The following is a 26,663-nucleotide window of genomic DNA, read 5'->3' as shown; positions in this document are numbered from 1 at the left end:
TAGGATTTTTGCATTGATGATCATGAGGGAAACTGATCTGTAATTCTTGTGTGTGTGTGTGCAATTTCATCAGGTATTGGTATCAAAGTTATAATTCCTTCAGAAACTAATTAGGAGTTTCTTCTCTATTTTCTTTGCTACAGAACCATCTGAATAGCTTGGGGATCATCTGGACTTTAGAAGTTAGGTGCGATTCCCCTGCGAACGCATCTAGCTTCGCTGCTTATTTGTGGAGTAGGTTTTTGACAATTTTTTTTTCCAGAGAAGTGGTGCCTTGGGGCGTGCCCGGGATCCGAACCCGGGCCGCCAGCATCAGAGCGCACGCCCTTAACCGCTAAGCCACGGGGCCGGCCCTGGAGTAGGTTTTTGACAATTTTTTCACGGGGCCGGCCCTGGAGTAGGTTTTTGACAATTTTTTTTTCCAGAGACTGGACTATTCAAATTTTCCAGCTCAACTAGTATCAGTTTGGTTCAATTTTATTTCCTGAGAAAATTATTTATTTCATATAGATTTTAAAAATGTATTTTAACAGAATTATACAAAGTAGTCTTTTATGTTTTACAGATTTCCTCTGTTCCTATAGTTATTTCCTTCCTGACATTTCTCGGCTCGTTTATTTTTGTTTTCTGCATTTAAAATTTTTGATTTGCTGATACTTTTCTTTCCAAGGACCTAAATTTTATTGGTGTATTAATCCTCTTAGTTTACAAACTCATAAAATTTTGCTTTTATCCTTATTAATTCAGCTTTTTTATCAGCTTACTTTGTTCCCTCTCTTCTGTTGCATTAATTTTTTTTCATTGTCTCATTTTTTTGATACACGAGTTTAAGGGTGTAAATTTTTCTCTAAGCATTGTGTAAGCTGTACCCTATGAATTCAGATATGTGATATTATTATATTTTTTCTAGAAAATGTGCAAATTTTGTTTTCATAGTTTTTAACTGGAGTTTTTTTGCATGGAGAGTTTTTAATTTTCCAGTAGGAAAGGTGTGTTTTTGTTTTTTTAAGTATTATTTTATTAGTAATTTCTGGTTTTATTGTCTTGTGGTCATAAAATGATGTTTGTATTATTTCTCTTTTGTAATTTACTGTTTGCCTTGTGGTTTATTATTTGATCAATTTGCTTGAATGATCCATTCGAACATGAAAAGGTGATATTCAAGAATATTAGGGTACAAAAGTTGATATATGTATATTGAAAACTCTACCTTATTATTATGTTGTTTAAGTCTTCTAAATTTTTACTTATTTTCCATCTTTTAGATATGTCTTTGACTAAAATAAGTGTATTAAAGTTTTCTGTTATTAGGGTATTTTCTCTATTTTTCCTTCTATCTCTTGTAATTCTTATTTTATGAATATTGCTGCTGTCTCACTTTTTCATAGACAATCACATTTCATAGATAGTCATATAAATCATTTTATATTATTACTGTAAGCTAGCCTGTAGCACTCTAAGGTATCTTCTTTTTTACTTAATAATTTTCCATCTAAATTCCACTGTATCTTAAATCATGACGCGAGTTTTTTCTTTTTCCGTTTTCATGTTGTATCTTTAAATGACCTTTTTATCTTTCTTTGTTTTAATTGTGTCTTTTTTGTACATTGTGGAGTTAGGTTTTCCTTTGTTTTTTGTAAGAAAAAATAACACTTCTCTTTTAATTTGAAACTACAATAAGTATTTACATTTATTGATATAACTAACATTTTTTCTTAGTAGTAACGTATTCTATTTTAAATACACTCTCAAAGTACTTCATCATGTTATGTTTTCTTTTCTCTTTTTATTGTTTTTGGTTTGTTTTGCCCTGTTTTTGCTTTTATTTTGATATTCAGGAGCACTTGTACTTTTTTCTAGTAGTTATCTTCCTAAGAAAATTTTATATAATGTCCTTAATCTCTCTCCGTTTTCCCCAGACACTGCATTTTAGTTCCTTACTATAAGCAAGAATAAAATTGACTTGTAATTCTTTTCCTCCTTTTTTCCACCATGCAATTTTAGTTAATAATACTATCTGTCTTAATGCTTATCTTTGCACTCCTAAGTATCTTAGTCTTCTATCGTTCAGTTTGTCAATTTAAATTATATTATTTGACTCCCAAGTTTTACCAATAAGGCCCTGGATGACCTTATTTTATATTTTCTTCTTTCTTCTCCTCCTCCTATTTTGTTGGTTGTGGTATTTCTAGCTTGTCAGAAGATATAACGTTTACATAATTCTCATTTTTGTTTTGGTCTTAAATTCCTAGCAAAATGTATTCAGTGCTCACCACTAGTCTTTTCACCACTAGTCTTTTTGCCAAAGTTTCCCCAAACATAACTTCTTGGATAAAGTTCATCCTCTTCAGGAAATGTTCATGGGTAAAATATTTTCAGAGTTTTTTCATGTTCAACACTATTTTTCTTCAGCCTTGACCCTTGAAGGACAGCCTAGGTAAATACAACATATTTGGCCCACACTTTATTGCGCTGTGAACGTTGAAGATATCGTTCCACTCTTTTCTTGCATCAAATGTTGCCAGTGAGGAATCTGATGCCAACCTACTTGATCAGCCTTTGTAAGTGATTTTGATATTTTTTCCAGGGTCCCAGAAAATTTCAGAAATAAACTAATAATAGGAGATTTTAATACTACTCCTCTTTCAAACGAAAACAGACTTTTAAAGTCTCAAATTGTTACCAGCATATATCTGGATTTGACTATTCTAAGTCAGTTTTTCCAGACATGTGACGGGCCCTTTCAATATATAAATTCAATTTATCTTTTATTTCAGGAAATTTTATTGAATTATAATTTTAAATATTTATTTTACTTCTTTTTGTTTGTTTGTTTTTCTTCTTCAAGGACTCAAATAATATGTAGTAGACCTTCTTTGCCTGCCTTTCATATCTATCACTTTCTTTCTTGTCCTTTTTTCTCTCTTTATTTCTGTTTTATTTTCTTGACTTCTCTCATTTCCAACATTTATTCTTGTGGTTGGCTTGTAATGTGGTCTTAATTTTTTACAGGATTTTGTCTTTTTCTTCCCTGAATTTATTGCCTATATTCTTTCAGTTCTTGCTTTGCATTTTCTTCTTCTTGTCCAGTTTTTATTCCACGTTTTTGAATTCTTGATTCATAATCTTATTTCATATCTTCAATTATGTGTTTAAATTTTTTTTAATTCATTTTGGGATGATATATAGCTCTTCTATGTCATAACTAGATTTTTAGCATAATTTCCTCTACAAAGTATGTTTTTATTCCCATTTTCTGTTTTTCTCTTATTATATCTTTGTACAAATACGAGTGTTTTCTTGTTTATATCTACTCATGAATGAATTTCCTGGGCCAGCATTAACAGGAAATCTGGTGAGGGGCAAAGAGAATGGGACTTATTTGAGTGGCTTTCTTAGTTTTTCAATTCAAAGGCTCATTCATACATTGCAAGGAGTTTGCACATTTGGGAGGGTTTTTTTTTTGGTTATTCTTTAAAATATATGCTGCTCCCTGTTTTTACTGTGTCTTCTGTTTCTTCTATTCCCTCTTCTATCAGTAAGAGGAGCTTACATTCAGCTGCCTCCTTATTTCCCAGCCTCCAAGAGACAACTCCGCCTTTGGAGTTCCCTCCACCTCTCCAAGAAGTAGTGCTTTTCCAAGGCTGCTATCTGAGGTCTTGTGCACTTTTCAAACCACTTTCTATTGTCTCTCTAGTAACCAGTGCCCTGTCCATTCAGGTCATAGACCTGAGTAAGAAATACTCAGTGCAGAGCCCTGTTCTTCTGAGGGTAAACCCTATTTGATATGTGTTCATCACTCCAAGACAACTTTTATACTTCCCTTTTGCACTTCATTTCTGCCTGATTCTCTATTGCAGTGTGCTCTCCTGAGCCAATTCTGCTGGTCTTGGGCATTTATTTCCCTGCCTACGTGTAAATTAAAGTTTGTAATGTCTCTTTCTGTAATTACTCTTTAGCCATAGTTTATGGGTATTTTTATTTGCCTCCCATATTGATCCTCTTTTTAGGAGGACCCATGAGGAAACTGAAATTTAGGTATCTGTCATTGGGAAGACAGATACCTAATCTGTCTGGGAAGCTAGAAGGCTTATCACAAAACTTTAATATTTGAAAAATGAAGTGGTTATATTTTATATAAATTCAGATAGCAAAATACACATAAAATAAAAAACACAGTCCCAAAAGCCTATGTTGTGAACCTAAGTGTAAAACTAAATCAAATGTATGCCTCACTGAGAATTTTTTATAGGATCAGTTACTTCTCAGGTATGTCTAAATGACAGTACAATATTCTGTTAAAGCAATATTGGGACAAATATATTAATGTAGTGTGATTCCAATATTCTGAATATTTTACTCTGAACAATTTCACACTTGGGGAAAACTCTACCAAAATCACCAAATTTGTCATTCCCCCAGGTGACATATTTAGAAACAAAATTGAAGCACTGCAAAAAACTATTGTAATACCAAAGTCTTGTTCCTTTAAGTTGATTTCTTTACATTTTCCACTAACAAATTCAGTCATTACTGAATGATTCCTGGGAGTATACTTTAGGTAATGTCAGCCTGTATTTTGGTCATAGATGTCAATAAGATAATTTGTTTTGGGGGATGCCTAGTTTTGTTTTTTCATTGTCTTTACAAATTCTTCATTTTTCTCATAGAATAGTTGTCTTGCATGGTCCATCAAATTGGATGGAAGTGAAAAGGGGAATGGTGTATCAGCAGCATGGCACAAAAAAGGGGATTTTTTAAAAATAAAATATTCATTTCAAACTGAAATACAAATGGAGAATTGAAACTGATTTCTTGAATGGAAGATAATCTATACAGTAGGCTCCCAGGATATAATACGTAATCTATGCAACTTTATACTGTGATTAAAATAGCATCTCATGCACAAGTCATAGCAAATTCAATAGAGATTGTTTCTTATTTTGTGAACATGAGTGATTTCCTTACACTGCAGCTGTCACTCACATAGGGAATCATTGGAGAAAGTACAAACATGCAGATAAAGTTGTTTCCAGAGCGTTGCCAAGGCCCATTATTTACAACCAGTGTATCGGTTTTGATTATACCCTTCTGTCATTATATGCTCTAAATTTCCCTTTACTTGGTGTCAGTTTTTGAAGAGTTGACTGTTAAATCAAGCAGAAAAGTTATAGAAAGACAAATTAGACTTGGTAGATTCTGATACTATCCAATTTCTAATTTGTATTATTTCTGATCTTTGGCAAACTCCTGCTAATTTTTTTTTTCTTAAATATAATTTTACTACCTGTGTAAAATAGTGATATTGGTTATTTCAAACATTGTTGTTCTAGTGGTGACCACTAAAACAAACAAACAAACAAAGAAATACAATAAAATCAAATTTTGGTATACCTTTTATTTCCAGAAACACCTTAACCTTTAAAATGATTAATTTCTTATCTACGTAAGGAATGTGTAAGTATATGTGCGTGTGTGTGCCCCTGAGTGTCGGGATTTAAGTGAGAGTAACAGGGAAAAGGATAAATTTGTTTGAGAAAATATGGGTTTCTGTAAATTTAACTGCCTTTCCTGAAATGTAGACAAAATAAAAGAAAAAATGTGATGTGACAACACAAGAAACAGATGAAAAAGAAGTGAACTATTAAATTGAGAAGATTAAGTAATAGAAAAGGAGCTAAATACACAATAGAAAGGATAGATTATAAAAAGGGATTATGATAAATTGGACTGAGTAAATTCTGGGAACCTAGAGATTTGTTTTGTACTGAATGAAGCAGTGGATCATTTCTCAGTACAAATATCTAGTTTCTGGATCAGGAACCCTACACAACAAAAGTGAGCAGCTTTCTCTGGGAAGAACTAATTTTTCACAAACTTATTCTCTGCCAAAGATATAGGACCAGCCACAAATAGCTGACTGATGTCCGCTCGAATGAAGCAAGTACAGGAGAGAGTATTATTATGATAGGTCTAACTATCAAATTGATAAATACTGCACAATTGAGTCCAATAGTTGCTACATAATAAATATAAATACCAAATAAAAGATATAACTAAATTTTTTTCTCACTAATGGTTTCTGTAAGACTCTGCAATCTGAAAGACGGAAATTGTACCAAGCAGAAGAGAAAATTGTACTTTTCCTACCAACTAACCAGGGGCCACATTTAAAGGAACTAAAAGCAATGGGAAAATGTCCTATTTTTTTCTCCTTTAATATCTGTTGCTATGAAATATTTGCATAATGTGGAAGATAAAATTGTGTGTTCTTTCTTACACTATTAATTTCAGAGTTATCATCAAGATTAAGAGACTTTTACTTTTATTATTTTAAATAAAATATTTTTGTTTCATTTTAAATTATTTACAAGTATATTTGAATTTTATATTCATTCTATTTTATAGCAGGAATCTAAGATCACCAATCTGGTTCATACACACATGCACACATTTTAATTTGTTAAAAATTTCTCTAAGACATTGGGAGATTCTAAATTAAACAAAAATTTCTTTATTTAACAATATACGTCCAGGGGCCGGCCCCGTGGCATAGCGGTTAACCGCGCGCTCTCCGCTGCTGGCGGCCCGGCTTCACATCCTGGGCGCGCACCGACACACCGCTTGTCAGGCCATGCTGTGGCAGCGTCCCATATAAAGTGGAGGAAGATGGGCATGGATGTTAGCTCAGGGCAGGTCTTCTTCAGCAGAAAGAGGAGGATTGGCATGGATGTTAGCTCAGGGCCGATCTTCCTCACACACACACACACACACTAAATAAACAAATAAATAAATATTTAAAAAACATATATATACATCCAAACATAAAATGAATGCATTCTATGATTTTATCTTGTTTAAAAAACAGACTCAGCTTGAGCCACTATAAAAGTTGACCTTAAGCTCATATCCCCAAATAAATTTTAACTAATAACACTTTCACTCCTCTTTCAATTTAAAAAAGTTTTTGTTTAAATTTAAATCTACTTAATTTACTGTTGCCATCACTCTCAAAAATCCATGAAGTATTCTCATTTTACTAAACTTGAAACATTTCCCAAGAAGGAAACAGGCCCAAGTTAAGTTATTTTTATTCACAGACAAGTAATGCATTTTATCATTTATTAATTCATAAATGATTATACATGTCAAAACTATACATGAAATCCTAATTTTTTTTTCAAATCCTTCACTTCTTTCCCTTAGCAAGCATTTCAAACCTTCATTAGGCTTCTCATGACTCTTACCTCAAATCCACTCCTCTGTCCCCACAGATAACCTCACCTCCCACACCTCAGAGCAGAGGGGAGGGCCCGGGCAGGACCCCTTTAATCAGCCCAACCTCAACAAATGTATCTCAATGCCTCGGGACAAATCTTAACTGAGGTTCAAATCTCCACTTGAAATCCATTCCCTCCTTCATTCCTTCAAAATCTCTCCTCACCAAGATTTTCTACTGGCTCTTTCCCTTTTGCTCATCCTCGTGCTGCTGAGAAGAGCCTATACTTCGACAGACACATTCTGTGTATATCACATGATATTTTCTCAAAGTTTTAATTAGTTGAATTTGTGCCAAAATTTAAAAATTGGAAGATTATACATAAAATTAAGACCTTTGACTTAATTTGGAAAAATATGAGTATCTGGACACACGTTTGCAACAAGCTGGAACAGAATATTGGCCACATCTTTAGATGGGGAATGCACTCTCCAGTTTGCTGTAGTCCTCATCTCTCATTGTTTGTTTACACCTTGCTTTCTTCATTCATGTTACTTGTCTCTTCATATCAGCATTTGGATTTTCCACACCTACTCTCTTGTTTCCATTATTTCCTTCATTGCTCTGCCCACCATAATTGACATCTCTATGCTGTGCTCTCTATGTTGCCCTCTGATTGAATGTACCTTGCTAAATGTGATTTCCTTCTCTCCGTTTTTTTATTTTCCGTGACACCATGTATCTTTGCTTCTTTTGATCTCTGTGACTGCTATTTTAGCACCATTTTCTTGTTCTTCTTACTCTACTCTTTAATGCTGTTTGTTTATCCCCCAGAAGCTGCTCTTAGCATTCTTCTCTTCTTGGTCATCTTCTCCGTTCAACCTGTTTGGGCAGACTCATCCGTGACCTACAGGGTAAAGACCCCCTCACAAATCAGTATCTCCAGCCCATACCTTTCTCTAGACTTTTCTCATTACTTAGAACTTCATATATTCAACTGCCTGCTGGACGTCTTGTCTGGAAGATTTTAGCATTTCTGGAAGATTTTGCATTTCAAGCTAAGACTTGTCTTTCCATCTCCAGCTACCATCCACCCCTCCATCAAAACCTCTTGTCTTCATACATCGTGGTGGTGACATCATCCAAGCCACCTGAGCCAGAAACCTGGTCATCATGCTAAACTTCTCCTTCTCTCTAATCCTCTCTTCTCCCAACCAAAGAGTGGTCAAATTCTGTCAAGTACACCTCATGTACATCTCTTTCATACAGCCCACTGTAATTGCCTACTCAAGCCCTCAACGCATCTTTCTTATACTGGTGCAATGATCTCATTGTTGTTATCCCTGCTTTCAGCCTCTTTCTTCAGGATCACATGTCATATCACTGTACATCAGATCATAATACTCCACTATCTATATCCTTTACAATGGTTCTCTATTGCCTAAAAATATAAAACTCCAAAACCCTGTGCATTATACAAAGACCCATGATATGGCCTCATCTTCTTTAGCCTCATCTCCCATTACAACCCCACAGCTCCATCACATTCCATATTCCAGTGGTGGTTCCTTGAAACCATCATACATTTTATACCACTTTGTTTGGTATCCTCTCTACTAGAGTGACTTCATTCCTCTGGTATACCTTCCCCAAAAGACCTTCATTTGTGGAGCATTCCTAACTCACCCAGACAGATTTACCTGTTCCTGCCCCTGTGACATCATGGTACCGCACACCTGTCTCTACTATGACATTGGTCATACCTGTTTGCCTGGTAGACAAGTAACATAAATGACTGAAGAAGGCCAGGAATAAAAATAGAGAGAGGTGAGGGTTGTGAAAAACTAGAGAATGCTTACCTCATTTAAAGTGGCCAGGAACCATTCAGCACTAGTTTATAGTAGGGATGTATCTCCAACCTATATCCCTCCATACAGAAATGTATCTTCCATGTGTCTCCAACATTTTGCAAATAGTAAGTATTCAATACCTATTTGTAGAATATATAAATAAATGAATTACTAAGTTATTTTTATATTGAGTATCTGTTATTTTTCCTACTAAATGAGCATTAGTCAGTGATTCTCCATGTGTGAGACCATCAGCATCATCTTGCAACATGTTTGAAATGCAAGTTCTTGGGCCTTGCACCAGAACAGCTGATTTATTTATTACAGAAATTCAGCAATCTGTATTTTAACAAACCTTTCAGGTCATTCTGATACTCATTAAAGTTTGAGAACTACTGGTCTAAGTTAATTAATGTTTAGATAAAACTATAAAGATAAATTTTAGATGAAACTAAATGTAAAAACAAAATAAAGTTACATTCCTCTAGTTTCTTATTCTTACAGTTATTTTCAAAAGTGAACTTTTTCATTTAATTTTATTAGGCTACTATAAAGGAGATTCCATTATCTTTAAAATGATTAAAATTATACTCTCCAAATCAAAAGAGAATTTTTATTTTATACTTAGTAAAATAAAAGTTTGAATTACTCTAAAAGCTTCAATTGAAGCTAAATCTATACACACAAAATACATTTGGTAATTTAGGCAACTATCTAGCTAATTTAAGCCACTAAAAATGTATTCGTATGATTTGGACTCAATATTCTGAATAATTGACACATAAAATATAAACTTGTCTGAATAACTACATTACTCTCTCAAATTTATATTTTAGTTTTCAGACTCAAGCTAAGGAAAAAAGAAATATTCTGCATAGCTGGTTTATTAACGGGCATTCACAGCGTTTGTACTGTTCTCCGTTGGAACTGAAAGTCATTCTTTAATTCAAAGATGAAGAGCTGCGGTAGTAATGTAGAGTTTCCCACTCAGCAAACATTACTATAGAAACAATCTGTTATTCAGGAGGATTTAATTAAAGGTTTTACAACGTAACTAATGTTTACTATTATCATGTGTTTGGAAGTTTCCTCTTCTTAACAATTAAATTTGATATAGAAAAATGAATCATGACATGATTGCTAAAAGAAATCTGGGAAAAGTTCAGTCAGAGGTTGCAGTCAACTTTATATCATGTTGCACCCCTAGGATTTGGGCAAAATACATATTTTTAAGATCAAGAAAATTTCTAGTAGTTGAAAAAATTATGCTTTATCCCTTCATTAACAATGAATGTTAATGACTGCCTAAATCAGCATTTCCACACAAGAGAGTCCTCATGCACTCTGCTATCATTTAGAAGAATTTGTTACCTACCTAGCAACACTCAAATCAAGGACAGTCCCTATTCACACAGTATTTGGGTAACTGGTGTTTGTACCATTTGTGTTTGGAATATTCCATCATGAGAGTCCCTGTCAATGTGACGACTACATGTCATCCCGGGTCAATAGAGGTTAAGATGTTATTACTTTCACACAACTTAAAGGACTCTTCAACTTGGCATTTGGAAAAGGAAGAAATCTACTGAAGAGAAACTAAATAACAGTATTTGTAAGTCATACACTGATTTATTAAGCAGTTATAACATAGAAACCTAACTAGGTATATGTAATACTGATGTGTTTACTTTCATTTCCAATCCCTCCTAACTGGGGAATTTTAACCTTGGGTGATTAAAGGCAATCCACTGTCCTGTCCGATTTTCTGCCTTATCTCCCTTACCCCAAACTTGTGTTTTCGGCTTCTTTGCTCTCGTGATGACCCAGCCAGGTTGGAAGCAGTGTCACTCAGATATCATCAGCATTTGTGATCCTCGTCTAGAAGTTCTCTGCTGCCGCTGCAGCTCCTGTGATTGCTCTCACTCCTGCTACAGCACTAACTTCCCCCAACCACACCCGTGTGCCGTGAGCTACTGGGTCAGGACTCAACGATTCTTAGAGATTCCAATTTGGTCCTATACTTACTGCCTTATTGTAAGATGTTGATTTTTCTCTACTATCTCGTGCCCTAGGAAATGCCTAGGAGTCTTAGTCTTTCAAGGCATTACTGACCACATCTGTTCCTTTAAAGAGTCCTCTGGTTTACTAGGTCAATGGACTCCCTGGTGATCTTTTGTTGTCACTAATACCAGGAGCACACTAGCTGCACTGGCCCATTTGTCACCCACTAATCGGGTTAGCCAGATCAGTACTGAATTCACACTGAATGGTCCTTTTTCCCAGTCTAACTGCCTTCTTTGACAATATTATAGGTTACTCTGGCAGTCCATGGGCAACATCATATACTCCTTACATAATTAGGAGTAAGAAAGACTCATCTCCTTGCAGGGTGTCTCTCTGGATATTTCTACCTAAAAAGAAAAGGCAGATATGTCAATTATCTTTCCTGTTTCTCCTGTCAAATTGGATCTGTTGCTCTCTCTGACTCAGAGATTAAAGTCATGTTTCTCTGCACATCCAGAGCTATTTGGCTGGAGAAAAGTCTCATAGTAATTTTAAGGCTCCCAATTTAAGTGTCAGACTTGTGAATTCCCTGATTTTAGAAAGGTGCATTGACATTAATTCACAAATCCTTATTTTGTGTGCTAATAGCTGATATTAGACTTACTTCAGATCATAGTCTTTTTCAGATCAAAAGCTGGCTATTCTTCCCCATCTGTACAGTGGACACTCTGCCACTCAGCTAGACCTCTTCCTCAGGGTTGGGACAGCCCTGCTGCTGGAAATATTGGCTGCTGATTGTACACAGCTCTGCCCTCCACTGGAAATTGTAGTCAAAGGCAGAGAACTGCTTTACCCAAGGTTATGGCCCTTCACATGGAGTGGCTGTAGCCAGTGCCTGACTGATACAGAAAGACAAAGGCCAGATACCCTAACTTTAATCTGGCATAACTCTGCAGGGGTATCCCAGCTCCAGAGCTCCCAGAACTGGCTGAAGCTTCAGTTGCATTTGCATGACAATTTAACTTCCTCTGCCCAATCCTGCCTTCCTCCCTTCCTGAGAACAGTCCCCATAAAACCTTTTGCACAGTCTGTTTTCAGAGATCTAACCTAAGACACCTCCCACAACCCCTAATCCTTTGTGAGAGGAATATCTCTGCTCATGGCTTTTACAATATCCACCACTTCCCCAAACATCACACATACATCCTTTCCTTTTGCAACTGTATTCTCTAGTCCACATGCCCGTTTGAACTTAAGTTTCTCTCTACTTTTCAGTCCATGATTCAACTAAGCAGAACCAAGCAAGAGTAAAATGCTCCTGATTTATATTTAACTGGGTTTTATTAGATAATCAAATTATTAGATAATCGAAGTTCTAAGAGTTTGTAGAAATGATGAGACATTGAACCAAAGGAATGATTAGAAGTTTGTAATTGTGAAGAAATTCAATGATTAGGAATGCCTGGAGAATTTTTCAGAAATATTTGTTTTTCTGCAAGGAATATTATTGTTTCTAATATTCCTAGGTATATTCATTCCTAAGTTAGAAGAATTGTTTGCGGTCAAAATTGGCACAGTAGTTTTATTCCAAACTCTAGTAGATGAGAACCAGCTCCTAGAGGAGATAAAGAGAGAGAGGGAGAGAGAGAGAAATGACAGTTCAGATTGATGAGGTCTTCTCAATTTGGAAAAGTTTAGTAAAACCATTTTCTAAAGTCCAATTACCACAGGAGATAGGGTAGAAATGTAGTTATGGTCATTAGAATTTTATGAGAACTATGATTAGCGTAAATATATAAGCAAAGAAACTCAAAGCTGGAAGGAAATTAAGAGTCGAGTAATCCTAGGGGATCCTAGGGAAGGTTAGTGGAAGGGTTTTGGTTGGGGAAGAGGGATTTTGTTATGCAACCTCTGAGATCATAAACAAAATCGTGTGGATGCATTCGTCTACATTTATTTAGAGGAGTGAATTATGATTCTCATTAGATTCTCATATGGATATTTATGGCCCAAGAAAAGACCAAATTTTGGGTAAAAGTGAAATTAAATCAAGGAAACTGCTATTTTATTCTGACTTTACCCTGGTTTCCTATTTAACCTCGGGCCAAGTATTTAATGTCTTTGTATATATAGATTTGAGTCATAATTCTAGGCTTTTTAAAGAGAAAGATGATGGAAATGTCCCCGTGTCTTCTTGGTTGAGAAGTTAAAAGCTCTTAGTTAAATATGACACAGGATATGTGAAGATACAGCTTCAAAATATATATTCAGCAGCTTCACAAAAGTGACATGTCCTGAGAAAGACATTGTAGTAGTAGTTAATTATAGGTTCATTATGTTAGAAACCATAAATCCTCTTAGATGACAATGGCGTATTTAAACACAATCATGTCCGTGTAAGTAGTTTATCGGTACTTACAATTATTTTTGGGAATGTGTTAAAAAAAGCTTGTAAAAAAGCTTATTCTATTGTTCTTATTTCAGATTTATCAAACATTTAGTAGATCAAAAAAAATAGTATCTATTTTGGTTATTCAAGTTAGAAAGCAAATACAGTAAAATATGGAGACTTAACTTACAGGGTGTTTTTCAGTGTTAAGAACCATAACAGGATTACACTCATCTGTGTTTTGTATTTCATGCCTGAAAGTGCTAGCATTGAGCAAAATTCTCAATGTGTATTCTTTCCGGATGAACTGCAGTTAGACAACTAAATCTATAATGCAATATAACATGGTCATATGAACCTAGTGATGCAGAAAAGACCATCTGTACCACCTTGGATATGACTAAACTATAGGAGCAAACTAAATGCCTTGTACGGTCATTAATTAAGAAAGGCAGTGAATTGTTTTTAAAGGAGGGTAATGTAATTGATGAAAAATGAATAAAAGTAGGCATTGACCTTCAGTGCATTGTAATAAGCTTACAGAATTGATTTGTAAACTGCTTTATAACTCAATTCCATGTGCATTAAAACCTAATCAAATGACTTTGATGCAGTTCACTGATTTTTAACTTGGCGATTTACTTGAGCGTATAAAAGTTGTTAGTAGATTTATGTAAGAATGCTTGCAAAACAGTTAACGTGATGCACTGTTATTTAATCTTATTTGTACAGATTGGTTACTCTCATCTATATTTTATTAATCCAGAGTTTAATGCTGAATGCACTTGGAGATTGTGCATTGTGTCATGTCTTTTATTGGAAAGGTGTATTCTATTTCAATTATATTTTACACTGTTAACTATTAGCCCACAAATTAAAACTTAAAATAATAAATTAGTCTGCTTAATTCTAAAATTTTCTGTAATGGGTATTGTACATAAAATTCACTAGATGATGAGTTTGAAAACATTTCTGTGTATCCTCTAGAATCAGAATGGTAGTAATTAGTAATCTCTGAAAAAAGATGAGATTAACAATAAGAGTTGTATCAGGTATATAGAGCATGGTATAGAGTTCACCATTTCTATGAGCTACTGAGTTCTATTGAAACAATCATTTTTGGTAAATATGGATCAATACAATTCCAGGAAGCTAAGATTCTCTAATTAAATTGGTCAGAGTAATTAAATATTCTAGTTTTTCCACAGTCAAAATTGAAGCACATTATCAGTTTAGAATCTGTTCATGGAAATTCATTTACCATGCTCAGGCTTTGTGTCATAGCTGGGGTTTGGTGAGCAAAATAGACAGGGGCCCTGCCCTTATGAGGCCTACAGTCCACTACAGGAGAGAAATGTTAATCAGAAAATCAACAAGGAAGATTAGCCTAGATTATCGAAGTGGATGTAATCACAGGGTTCCTTATAAGAGGGAAGCAGGCTGCTCATAACACTACTAGGGGACATTGATGCTGGAAGCAAAAGGTTGGAATGATATGAAAAAAGGGGCATGAGCCAGGGACTGCAGGATTCTCTAGACACTGAAAAAGACAAGAAAGAAATTCTTCCCTAGAGCCTCCAGGAGGAATGCAGCCCTGCCCAATGCCTTGATTTTAGACTTCTGATGAGAGTTTGGAAGATGACAGCATAGAAGGACTCTGCACTCACCTCCTCCCATAAATACAACAAATCTACAACTACCTGTAGAACAATTTCCTCTGAGAGAGATCTGGAAACTGGATAAAAGGAACCCCTATAACAAGGGACAACACTGACAGGGCTAGAATAGGCAGAAACATAGCTCTACTGAGGACAAAACCATATCCTGGCCATGGCACTTCATGGCCAGGAGCAATCTCAAAGGTACCAAGCTTTTCCCAGAGGAGTGGGGGATCTGAGCAGGGGATCTATGCCACAATAGGCATTCCAGCCCTTAGATTCAGCACAACCGAGACAAGATCCCCTACTACGTGGCTTTGCCGACTTTGAAAACCAGTGGGGAATACACCCAGACAAACTATTGAACTTTGGAGAAAGAAAAACCTGTTCTTAAAGGGCCCAAGCACAGATTCATCCATTCCAGAAACCAATGCAAAAACACCAGAAAGAAAAGCGCGTAGTCCATTGGTAAAAGGGAATCACTTACTGAGCTCAGAATGCATCTCAGAGAGACAGGAGGTGGTTGGGCCAACCACCCCCAAGGACTGAAACATTGGTAGCAGTTGTTATTGTGACCTAGTTCAGTCGTGCTGACACAGATGTGGACAGCCGCCATTAGATTCCATCGTGTTAGCCCAGGGGTTTGCCCCACTCACTAGAGCACCCAAGGTAATCAAGCACAGCCAGGGCAGGCAGCCCACCCCAGGGACTGGCCCCACCCACCAGCAAGCTGACGGTGAACTTGTAGGCCAATGTAGCCAGGATGTGTCAGAACTCTGCTGTGGGGTCCACGGATGGTGGGGCATGTCAGCTGCAGCAGACTTGTGCCATTGGCCAATTCAAACAGCCATACAGGGGATCTGCCCTGCCTTCCAATGCCTAAAACCATTGTGTGCTGCCACACTCGGGGCCAGCCCCACCTATCTGCACTGTCGAGTGAGTAGGGAGCTGCACTGGAGGCCTGCATCAATTGTGAGCCCCTGAGCCTAGCAACCAGCCACACTGGGAGCCTGATTCACTTAACAGCAAAACAACAGTAGTTGTGTGCCATTAAATCTTGAAACCACCCATGCTGGGGCTTGCTCCACCCACTAAAGTGACCATAGCAGCCACACATGGCTGAGCCTTACAACCAACCTGCCCAGATGCCAGCCCAACCTCCCCATGTGACTACAGCAAGAGCAACCCTGCCACGACAGAAGGACACGTGTAGCTCACACAGAGGATACTCCTGGACCATTTGGCATGGGTGAAGAGAGGGGAGTAGACTGCTGGGCCCCAAAAGGCATCTCTAACATAAGGCCACATTTTCAAGAGCAGGAGATGTAGCTGATCTACATAGATATATGCACAGAGAAGTAGGCAAAATGAGGAGACAAAAGAATATCTTCCAAATAAGGGAACAGGACAAATCCTCAGAAAAAGAAGTAAATGAAACAGAGACAAACAATCTACCTGTTAAACAACACAAACTAATAGTTGTAAGGATGCTCACTAATCTTGGGAGAATAGATGAACACAGTGAAAACTTCAACAAAGAATTGGAAAATATTAAAAAGAACCAATCAGAACTGAAGAATACAATAATGGAAATGAAAAATTCACTAGAGGGAATCAATAGTAGAATAGATGACACAGAACAAGAGATCAATGATCTGGATGAAGGAGTAGAGGAAATCACCCAAGCTGAACAGAAAAAAGAAAAAAAAATCAAAAAGAATGAGGACAGTCTAAGAGACCTCTGGGAAAACATCAAGCATACTAACATCCATATTATAGGTGTCCCAGAAGGAGAAGAGAGAGACAAAGGGGCAGAGAACCTATTTGAAGAACCAATAGCTGAAAACTTCCTTAACCTGATGAAGGAAACAGATACCCAGGTGCAGGAAGCACAGAAAGCCCCAAATAAGATGAACCCAAAGAGGCCCACACCAAGACATATTATAATTAAAATGTCAAGAATTAAAGATAAAGAGAGAATCCTAAAAGCTGCAAGAGAAAAGCAATAAGTTACATACAAAAGAAACCCCATAAGTCTATCAGCTGACTTCTCAGCAGAAGCCTTACAGGCTAGAAGGGAGTGGCATGATATATTTAAAGTGCTGAAAGGAAAAAACTTACAGCCAAGAATACTCTACCCAGCAAGTTTATCATTCAGAATGGAAGGAGAGATAAAGAGTTTTCCAGACAAGTAAAAACTAAAGGAGTTTATCACCACTAAACAGGCTTTACAAGAAATGTTAAAGGGACTTATTTAAGTGGAAAAGGAATAGGAAATAAACAGGAATAAAAAAAGGTATCAAAGAAAAAATATCACTGGTAAAGGCAAATATACAGTAAATGTAGTGGATCAACCACCTATAAAGCTAGTATGAAAGTCAAAAGACAAAAGCTCCAAAAATACGTATTTCCATGATAAAATGTTGAGGAATACATACACAAAAAAGAGGTAAAATATGATATCAAAAACATAAAATATGTGTAGGTGTAGTAAAAGTGTAAGACTTTTAGTAAGAGGTCAAACTTAAGAGACCATCAAATTAATATAGATTGCTGTTTCCATGGGTTATTATAGATGAACCTCATGGTAATAACAAACCAAAAATATATAATAAATATGCAAAAAAATAAAGACAAAAGAACCCAAACATAATGCTAAAGAAAGCCATCAAATCACAAGGGAAAAGAGCAAGAGAAGAAATACAAAAACATCTAGAAAAAAAGTAACAAAATGGCAAGAGTATGTACTTATCAATAGCTACTTTAAATATCAGTGAACTAAGTGCTCCAATCAAAAGGCATGGGGTGGCTGAATGGATAAAAAAATAAGACCCATATATATGCTGCATACAAGAGACACACTTCAGACCTAAAGACACTCACAAACTGAAAGTAAAGGGATACTTCTTGCAAATGGAAACAAAAAGAAAGCTGGGGTAGCAATATTTACATCAGACAAAATAGACTTTAAAACAAAAACTGTAAGAGGAGACAAAGAAGGGCATTACATAATGATAAAGAGGACAATTCAACAAGAGGACATAACACTTGTAAATATTTATGTGCCCAACACAGGAACACCTAGATATATAAAGCAACTAATAACAGACATAAAAGGAGAAATTGACAGTAACACAATAATAGTAGGGGATTTTAACACTCCACTTACATCAATGGAGACATCATCCAAACAGAAAATCAATATGGAAACATTGGCCTTAAATGACCTGTTAGACCAGATGGACTTAGCAAAATATACAGAACATTCCATCCAAAAACTGCAAAATACACATTCTTTTTGAATTCACATGGAACATTCTCCAGGATAGATCATATATTAGGCCACAAAATAAGTCTCAACAAATTTAAGAAGATTGACATAATACCAAGCATCTTTTTTGACCACAAAAGTGTGAAACTAGAAATCAACTACAAGAAGAAAACCGGAAAAGCCACAAAAATGTGGAGATTAAACAAAATGCTACTGAACAACAATTGGGTAAATGAAGAAATCAAAGGAGAAATCAAAAAACACCTGGAGACAAATGAAAATCAAAATATGACATACCAAAATTTATGGGATACAGTAAAAGCAGTACTAGGAAGTTTAAAGCAATATAGGCCTACCTTAAGAAACAAGGAAAATCTCAAATAAACAATCTAACAGTACACCTAAAAGAACTAGAAAAAGAAGAACAAAGCCCAAAATCAGTAAAAGGAAGGAAATAATAAAAATTAGAGAGGAAATAAATGAAATAGAGACTAAAAAAACTATTTAAAAAAATCAATGAATCTAAGAGTTGGTTCTCTGAAAAGATAAATAAAATTGACAAACCTTTAGCTAGACTCATCAAGAAAAAAAGAGAGAAGGCTCAAATAAATAAAATCAGAAACAAAAGGGGAGAGATTACAACAGACACCACAGAAATACAAAGGATTATAAGAGAATACTATGAAAAGCTATACATCAACAAAGAGGATAATCCAGAAAAAATGGATAAATTGTTAGAGTCATACAACCTTCCAAAACTGAATCAAGAAGAAATAGAGAATCTAAAGAGAAGAATCTGTGCTATGAAGAATGAAACAGTAGTCAAAAACCTCCCCAAAAACAAAAGTCTAGGACCAGATGGCTTCCCCAGTGAATTCTACCAAACATTCAAAGAAGACTTAATACCTATCCCTCTCAAAATCTTCCAAGAAATTGAATAAGAGGGAACATTTCCTAACTCATTTTACAAGGCCAGCATTACCCTGATACCTAAACCAGACAAAGATAAACACACAGAAAAGAAAATTATAGGCCAATATTGCTGATGAACATAGATGCAGAAATCCTCAACAAAATACTAGCAAATTGGATACAACAATAAAAGGATTGGATAAAAGGATCATACACCATGATCAAATGGGATTTATTCCAGAGATGCAAGGATGATTCAACATCTGCAAATCAATCAGTGTGATACACCACAATAACAAAATGAAGAATAAAAGTCACATGATGATCTCAATAGATGCCAAGAAAATGTTTGACAAAATACAGAATCCATTTACGATAAAAACTCTGAATAAAATGGGTATAGAAGGAAAGTATCTCAACATAATAAGGGCCATATATGACAAACCCACAGCTAACAGCATACTCAGAGGTGAAAAACTGAAAGCTATTCCTCTAAGAACAGGAACAAGACAAGGATGCCCACTTTCACCACTCTTATTTAACATAGCATTGGAAGTCTTAGCCAGAGCAATAAGGCAAGTAAAAGAAATAACAGGGATCCAAGTTGGAAAGGAAAAAATAAAACTGTCACTATTTGCAGATGACATGATTTTATATAGAGAAAACTCTAATGAATCCACCAAGCAACTATTAGAAATGACAAATGAATACAGTAAAGTTGCAGGGTACAAAGTCAACATACAAAAATCAGTTGTGTTTCTATACACTAACAAGGAAATAGCAAAAAGAGAAGTAAAGAATACAACCTCATTTATAATCTCAACAAAAAGAATAAAATACCTAGGAATAATTTTAACCAAAGAGGTGAAGGACCTGTACACTAAAAATTGTAAAACATTGTGGAAAGAAATTGAAGAAGACACAGAAATGGAAACATATTTCATATTCATGGATTGGAAGAATTAACATAGTTAAAACGTCCATTCTTCTTAAAGCAATCTACAGATTCAACGCCATCCCTATCAATGTCCCAATGACGTTTTTTACAGAAGTAGAACAAAGAATCCTGAGATTTATATAGAACAACAAAAGACCCCAAATAACCAAAGGAATCCTAAGAAAAAAGAGAAAAGCTGGAGGTATCACAATCCCTGATTTCAAAATAAACTACAAAGCTATAGTAATAAAAACAGCATGGTACTGGCACAAAAACAGACACATAGATCAATGGAATGGGGTCAACAGCTTAGAAATAAACCCAAACATCTTTGGACAGCTAATTTTTGACAAAGGACCTGAGAACATACAATGGAGAAAGGAAAGTCTCTTCAATAAATGGTGTTGGGAAAACTGGACAGCCACAGGCAAAACAATGAAAGTAGACCATTATCTTACACCATATAGAAAAACCAACTCAAAATGAAGTAAAGACTTGAGCATAAGACCTGAAACCATAAACTCCTAGAAGAAAACATGGCAGTACACTCTTTGACATCAGTCTTAGTAGTATCTTTTTGAATACCATGTATCACCAGGCAAGGGAAACAAATGAAAAAATAAACAATGGGACTACATCAAACTAAACAGCTTCTATGCAGCAAAGGAAACCATCAACAAAACAAAAAGACAACCTAACACTTGGGAGAAGATGTTTGCAAATCATATATCTAACAAGAGGTTAATATCCAAAATATATAAAGAACTCATACAATTCAACAACAAGAAAACAAACAACCCAATTAAAAATGGACAATGGATCTGAACAGACATTTTTACAAAAAAGATATACAAATGGCCAACAGGCACATGAAAAGATGTTCAACATCACTAATTATTAGGGAAATGCAAATCAAAACTACTATGAGATATTACCTCATGCCCATCAGAATGGCTGTAATTAACAAGACAATAAGTAACAAGTGTTGGAGAGGATGTGGAGAAAAGGGAACTCTCATACACTGCTGGTGGGAATGCAAACCGGTGCAGACACTATGGAAAACAGTATGAAGATTCCTCAAAAAATTAAGAGTAGAAATACCACATGATCTACCTATTCCACTTCTGGATATTTATTCAAAGAAAATGAAAACACTACTTCAAAAAGATATTTGCACCCCTATGTTCATTGCAGCATTATTCACAATAGCCAAGACTTGTAAAGAACCTGAGTGCCCATCAACGGATGAATGGATAAAGAAGACTCGTTATATACATACCATGGAATACCCCTCAGCCATAAAAAAGATGAAATCTTGCCATTTGCAACAGCATGGATGGACCTTGAGAGTATCATGCTAAGTGAAATAAGTCAGAAGGAGAAAGTCAAATGCCATATGATTTCACTTGTAAGTGGAAGATAAAAACAACAACAATAACAAACAGACACATGGATATAGAGATTAGATTGGTGGTTACCGGAGGAGAAGTGGGGAGGGCAAAAGGAGTAAAAAAAGAAAAGAAAATCAACAAGCGTATAATTATTAACTACAGTGAAAGCTATGAAAAGAATGCTAATCTAGTTCAGAAGGAAGGAAAAGCTTCCCAAAGGAAATTACTTTGGAGATCAGACCTAAAGGATGTGCTAAGTAGGAAGAGTAAAAAGTATCAAACAAAGGAAGCCCTCAATCTGAAAGAAGCATAGGCCTCCAGAGGAATAAAAGTCCATATGGCTAGATCCTAGAGAGCAAGGTAGGAAAGATGCAAGTATAGAGTGGAGACAGTGTTGTCTTCATCCCCAAAGCAGGAAGTCACTGGGAGCAGCGAAAGATTAAACAATAGTCTACATGATCAGAAGTGAGATTTTTAAAGGATAAAAATTATTTATTTAAAGCATGGACAATATGATGTAAATGTGTAAAGTGATTAGCATCCTATTGCAAGAATCAGGTGAACCACGATAGTAGCTTAGATAAAAGTGAGAGCAGTAGAGATGAGAGAAGTGAAAACATTAAAAAGACATTCAGGAGGTTAAATGAACACAATTAGTGGATTAATCGGATATGGGGGATGGAGGTGAGAAAGAACAGTAACTATGTTCTCTCAAGTCTCAGGCTTATACGACTAGATGGATTGTAATGCCATTCACTGAAAAAAAGGGCTGGGCTTGGAGGAATACATCACCAAATTGGATTTGTTATGAGATTTTGAGGTGTATTTAAGACGTCTAAGTGAAGATGTTGATGAGGCCATTAGATATGTAGGTCTGGAACTAAGAGAAGAGGTCTAGGCTGGAGATACAGATTTATGAGTCATTGGGTTAAAGGTGGAATTAAAATATGTGTGTAGATAAGACTATACTGGAAGAGTATAGTCAAATAAAATTCAGAAAGGTTCATGAGTTTTAAGTGTTCTTTCATGTTTTAAAACTACCCTCAATGCACTGAGGAAAAGTTCATAGTGAATCTATTAAAGATAATGGTGTCCATGGCAATTAAAGAATATAAAAGGTAGATAATATTGTAGCCCAAAGACACCAACTGACTAGAAGGGCAATCTGTAATTGTAAAGCCATGGGGAGATGTGGACCTAGCCACTGCACCGGCAATAGAAATTAGGAACTCTGCATTTTCCTATAGATGATACCTAGAAAAGCTTTGAATTACATAATATTATTTGGATGCTTTCTCTTCTCTTTTTAGTTCTTCTAGGGGTAGAAGTTCTATCTTATTAGTGTTTTCTTTAATTTAGAAAAGAACGCATCCTTGATGTAACAAACAATAGAAATATATAAAGAAGAACGCAGTACATGATACTTCCCCCAATTCCAAACACATTTAGCCAATCAACATTAAAAGTTTGGAGTATGTTCTTCCACATCTCTCTACTGCCATACAACTTATATGGAAAAATATAGGCTTTTATTATTTTTAATGAAATACTATCATCATAAACATTTTAAGCTGAAACTTGCTTTTTCACTTTATATTTTAATAACTTTCTAATCAAAACATATATATATTCCTGTTTTTTAAAGAACATCATAAGATTCCAAAGTATAAAAATGCCATAAATTATTAAACCTTCCTCTTCCTAATGGATATTCAGATTGTCTAGTTTTTTGCCTTTGTAATACCCTATAAATGGGATTGCTCTGTCAAATGAAAAGTGTATTTTTTTTGTTTTAATACATACTGTAAGATGACTTTCCAAAGAATTTGTAGCAATTTGCAATCCCACCAGCAAAGTGTCAGAATGCTCACCAGTATTCTTTGCCAGCACTAGATCTTATGCTTCTTTTTCTCATTTACTACTAAATTGAAAAGCGGAAAATGATATCCTCTTGTTTTAATTTGCATTTCTTACTACCAGTGAGTTTATGTGTTTATTAGCTAATATTTTAATTTTTACTATCCACCCTTTAATGCTTATACTTATTGCCCTTCTATGTCATCCACTCTGAGATGTGTGTAACATTTCATGCCATATTCTCAGGTTTAAAAACAAAAAATCAGGAAAAAGAAATTCTTATCTTTACAATACATCTCTCTGAAACCAAAAGCTTTTCAAGAATTCCAAATGTAATGAGGAACATCTCATACACAGTTGACCCCACTTTCCCATCCACACTTGACTAGCAATGTTATCAAAAATACAAACATTCTAGGTATGTCAGGCCAGTTCCTTAACCCCACCTTATTCCTTTCGCTCCTACTTCCAACACAATAACTGCCCCCAGCACACACACACACACACACACACAATCTTTCCTGTGTCCGTCCCTTTTACACACGGTGCTCTATCCCTTCTTTTCCTTTTTAAACTGAGCTCCATCCTTCAAATTCCCTTAAAAAGTGGATGTATGGTGGATATATGTTTTTAATTTATTAGAACAAAAAACCTCCTGTGATCCAAATAATGCTTTCATGTCACTGGAGTATATCTAACCATCAGAAACACTGTAAAATTATTTGATTACTTTCTTTCTACTTATATGATAATTCATATTGGTCTCAGAGAAGTTTTCTACAATATCTCACATTCCAACTATAAATGCCTTAAATATTAATTAATAATTCTTTTTACTTGGTGTTATATATGAGTCAGCAATGTTTGTTTTAAGGAATATATCCTTTGTCTTGTAATAATACTCTCTCCTCTCTATCTGTAGGGAAACTTTTTGGGTTCAAGTTCCCTAGTCTGAGAGTTCTCACATACAGAAAGCAATCCTTACCACAAGAAGACCCCGATGTGGTAGTAATCGATTCTTCTAAACACAGTGATGATTCAGTAGCCATGAAGCACTTTAAGTCTCCTACAAAAGAAAGTTGCAGCCCCTCCGAAGCAGATGATACGAAAGCCCTGATACAGCCCAGCCAGTGTTCCCCCTTGGTGAATATATCTGGACCTCTTGACCATTCCTCTCCCAAAAGACAATGGGACCGGCTCTACCCTGACATGCTGCAGTCAAGTTCCCAGCTGACTCATTCCAGATCCAAGGAGAGCCTTTGTAGTATACGGAGGGCTTCTTCAGTGCATGACATAGAAGGATTCAGCATCCACCCCAAGAACATATTTAGAGACCGACACGCCAGTGAAGGTATGTTTGTTTTTTTTAAAATATGAAAACATGTATTAATGGGTAAAGGAAGGTAATTTCCATATTGTTTTTAATTTCAACATTAATCTTTACGCCTTGGGGGAAGAAATATGAATAAAGTCTATTAAAAATATGAGTCCTACATTTAGGTTTGTTACTGATTTCTTTTTTGAACCCTAATAAATAATTTGGTTTCTTCTGGCTTCTTTATCTGTTTCCGAAATAGTATAATAACCATTGTCTGCCTAATTTATGGAGTATTAATTAATTAATGCTTAATATAAGATATGCTTAGATGATGACACTATCAAGCATAAATAGTTTTGACGCATTCAGCAAATAGTCAAGCCCTGGGCAGAAAGAGTGGTGTACCATCACAGGACTATTCTATTGACCAACTCTTCCAAAAGGAAGAGGTGTATGAAATATGATGTACTGAGTGGTCAGAAAGCTTTAAACTGATTGGGGATGGGGGCCGTAGGTAGCGGGAAGGGAAAGGTTTAGAGAAAAAAGTCGTAATCTCAACCAAAACCAACTTGAAAAGCAAATTCAGAATTCATTTGTTTCTCTCTGGCTTCTTTTTTTGTGTGTGAGGAAGATTGGTCCTGAGCTAACATCTGCCAATCCTCCTCTTTTTGCTGAGGAAGACTGGCCCTGGGCTAACATCCATGCCCATCTTCCTCTACTTTGTATGGGACGCCGCCACAGCATGGCTTGACAAGCGGGTGCATCCGTGCGTGCCCGGGATCCGAACCGGCGAACCCCGGGCCACTGCAGCGGAGCGCGCGCACTTAACTGCCTGCACCCCCAGGCCGGCCCCTCTCCCTGGCTTCTTTTTGTTTGCAATCTTATACTAGCCAGTATTGAAAGTAGGGATGCTTAAAGGAAATGACAAAAACAATTCACGATTAACGTGGTAATGGATAACCATTTAAGTATTTACGTGTGTGGGGCAATGTAAGTGCTTGACACACATTAACTCTCATTCAATTCTCATAACAACCCTATGAGTTAGGAACTGTCATTAAGCCCCATTTTATAAATGAGAAAACTGAGGCATAGATATATTAAATAAATAACTGGCCCAAAGTTACAGAGTGCCAGAGCCAGCCTTCAAACCCAGCACTGCCTCTCTCCAGAATCCACAATCCATCCATGCAATGGTTTTCTTCCCTCACTCCTGCTGCATGAAACCTGGCCATAGGAGGGCTCTGTTGAGTCACTGAACTTTCCCCAGGTGTCCGAGATTCAGAGTACTTGTTGCATGAATACATCAGTCCCACTTTTCTGAATCCTATAGATTTGGGTTCTGGAGAGGCCCAACGTCCTTTCTGTGGTATTTATTCCTGTGAGTGCTCATCATCATCCATGCTGCTGCTAATTTTCCCTTTAAAACAAAAATCTGATCACGGGGCTCCTTGGCATAGGGTACTAGGCACTTTGCCAGCTGACCACAGTTATATTTCAAGCCTCTGCAAGACTCCCTCCCCTACTATGTACTCTATTCTAAACCTGCACAAAGATAATTGCCTTTTCCCAAAAATGTATCACGCATTTTCTTGCTTCCTTAGTTTGTTCTTTTCCCTCCTCACACTACTATTCATAGCTATAAGGACTCATTTCCCGTTCCCAAACCAGAAGAATTAAATGATATCACACATTGAGTGCGCAAAGCAGTGTTTACATATATTATAGCATTTATTACATTCTACATTTATTACACATTATATATCTGTCTGTTACTCCTATTAGATGTACAAACAAATAATTAGGTTGCTGAAAGCTCCTCTTGCATGTTAGCTCTGGTATAGTTAGCTCCGCAGC

General features: G+C 36.0%; 1 protein-coding gene across 9 annotated transcripts in view; it reads left to right on the top strand.

The window, feature by feature from the left end:
• The window catches only part of KCNH7 (potassium voltage-gated channel subfamily H member 7), a 495,283-nt gene that overhangs the window by 333,679 nt on the left and 134,941 nt on the right, over window positions 1–26,663 (top strand). For all 9 annotated transcript variants that reach the window (XM_087435296.1, XM_087435302.1, XM_087435299.1 and 6 more), the window contains one exon: window positions 24,411–24,839. In XM_087435296.1, coding sequence (XP_087291422.1) covers window positions 24,411–24,839 — 429 coding nt within the window. The remainder of the gene's footprint in view (window positions 1–24,410; window positions 24,840–26,663) is intronic.

Source organism: Ceratotherium simum, chromosome 9 (assembly GCF_057802395.1).
Source record: "Ceratotherium simum simum isolate JZ-2026a chromosome 9, ASM5780239v1, whole genome shotgun sequence".
Classification (NCBI taxonomy): domain Eukaryota; kingdom Metazoa; phylum Chordata; class Mammalia; order Perissodactyla; family Rhinocerotidae; genus Ceratotherium; species Ceratotherium simum.
This window is presented reverse-complemented; position numbering and strand designations above follow the sequence as displayed.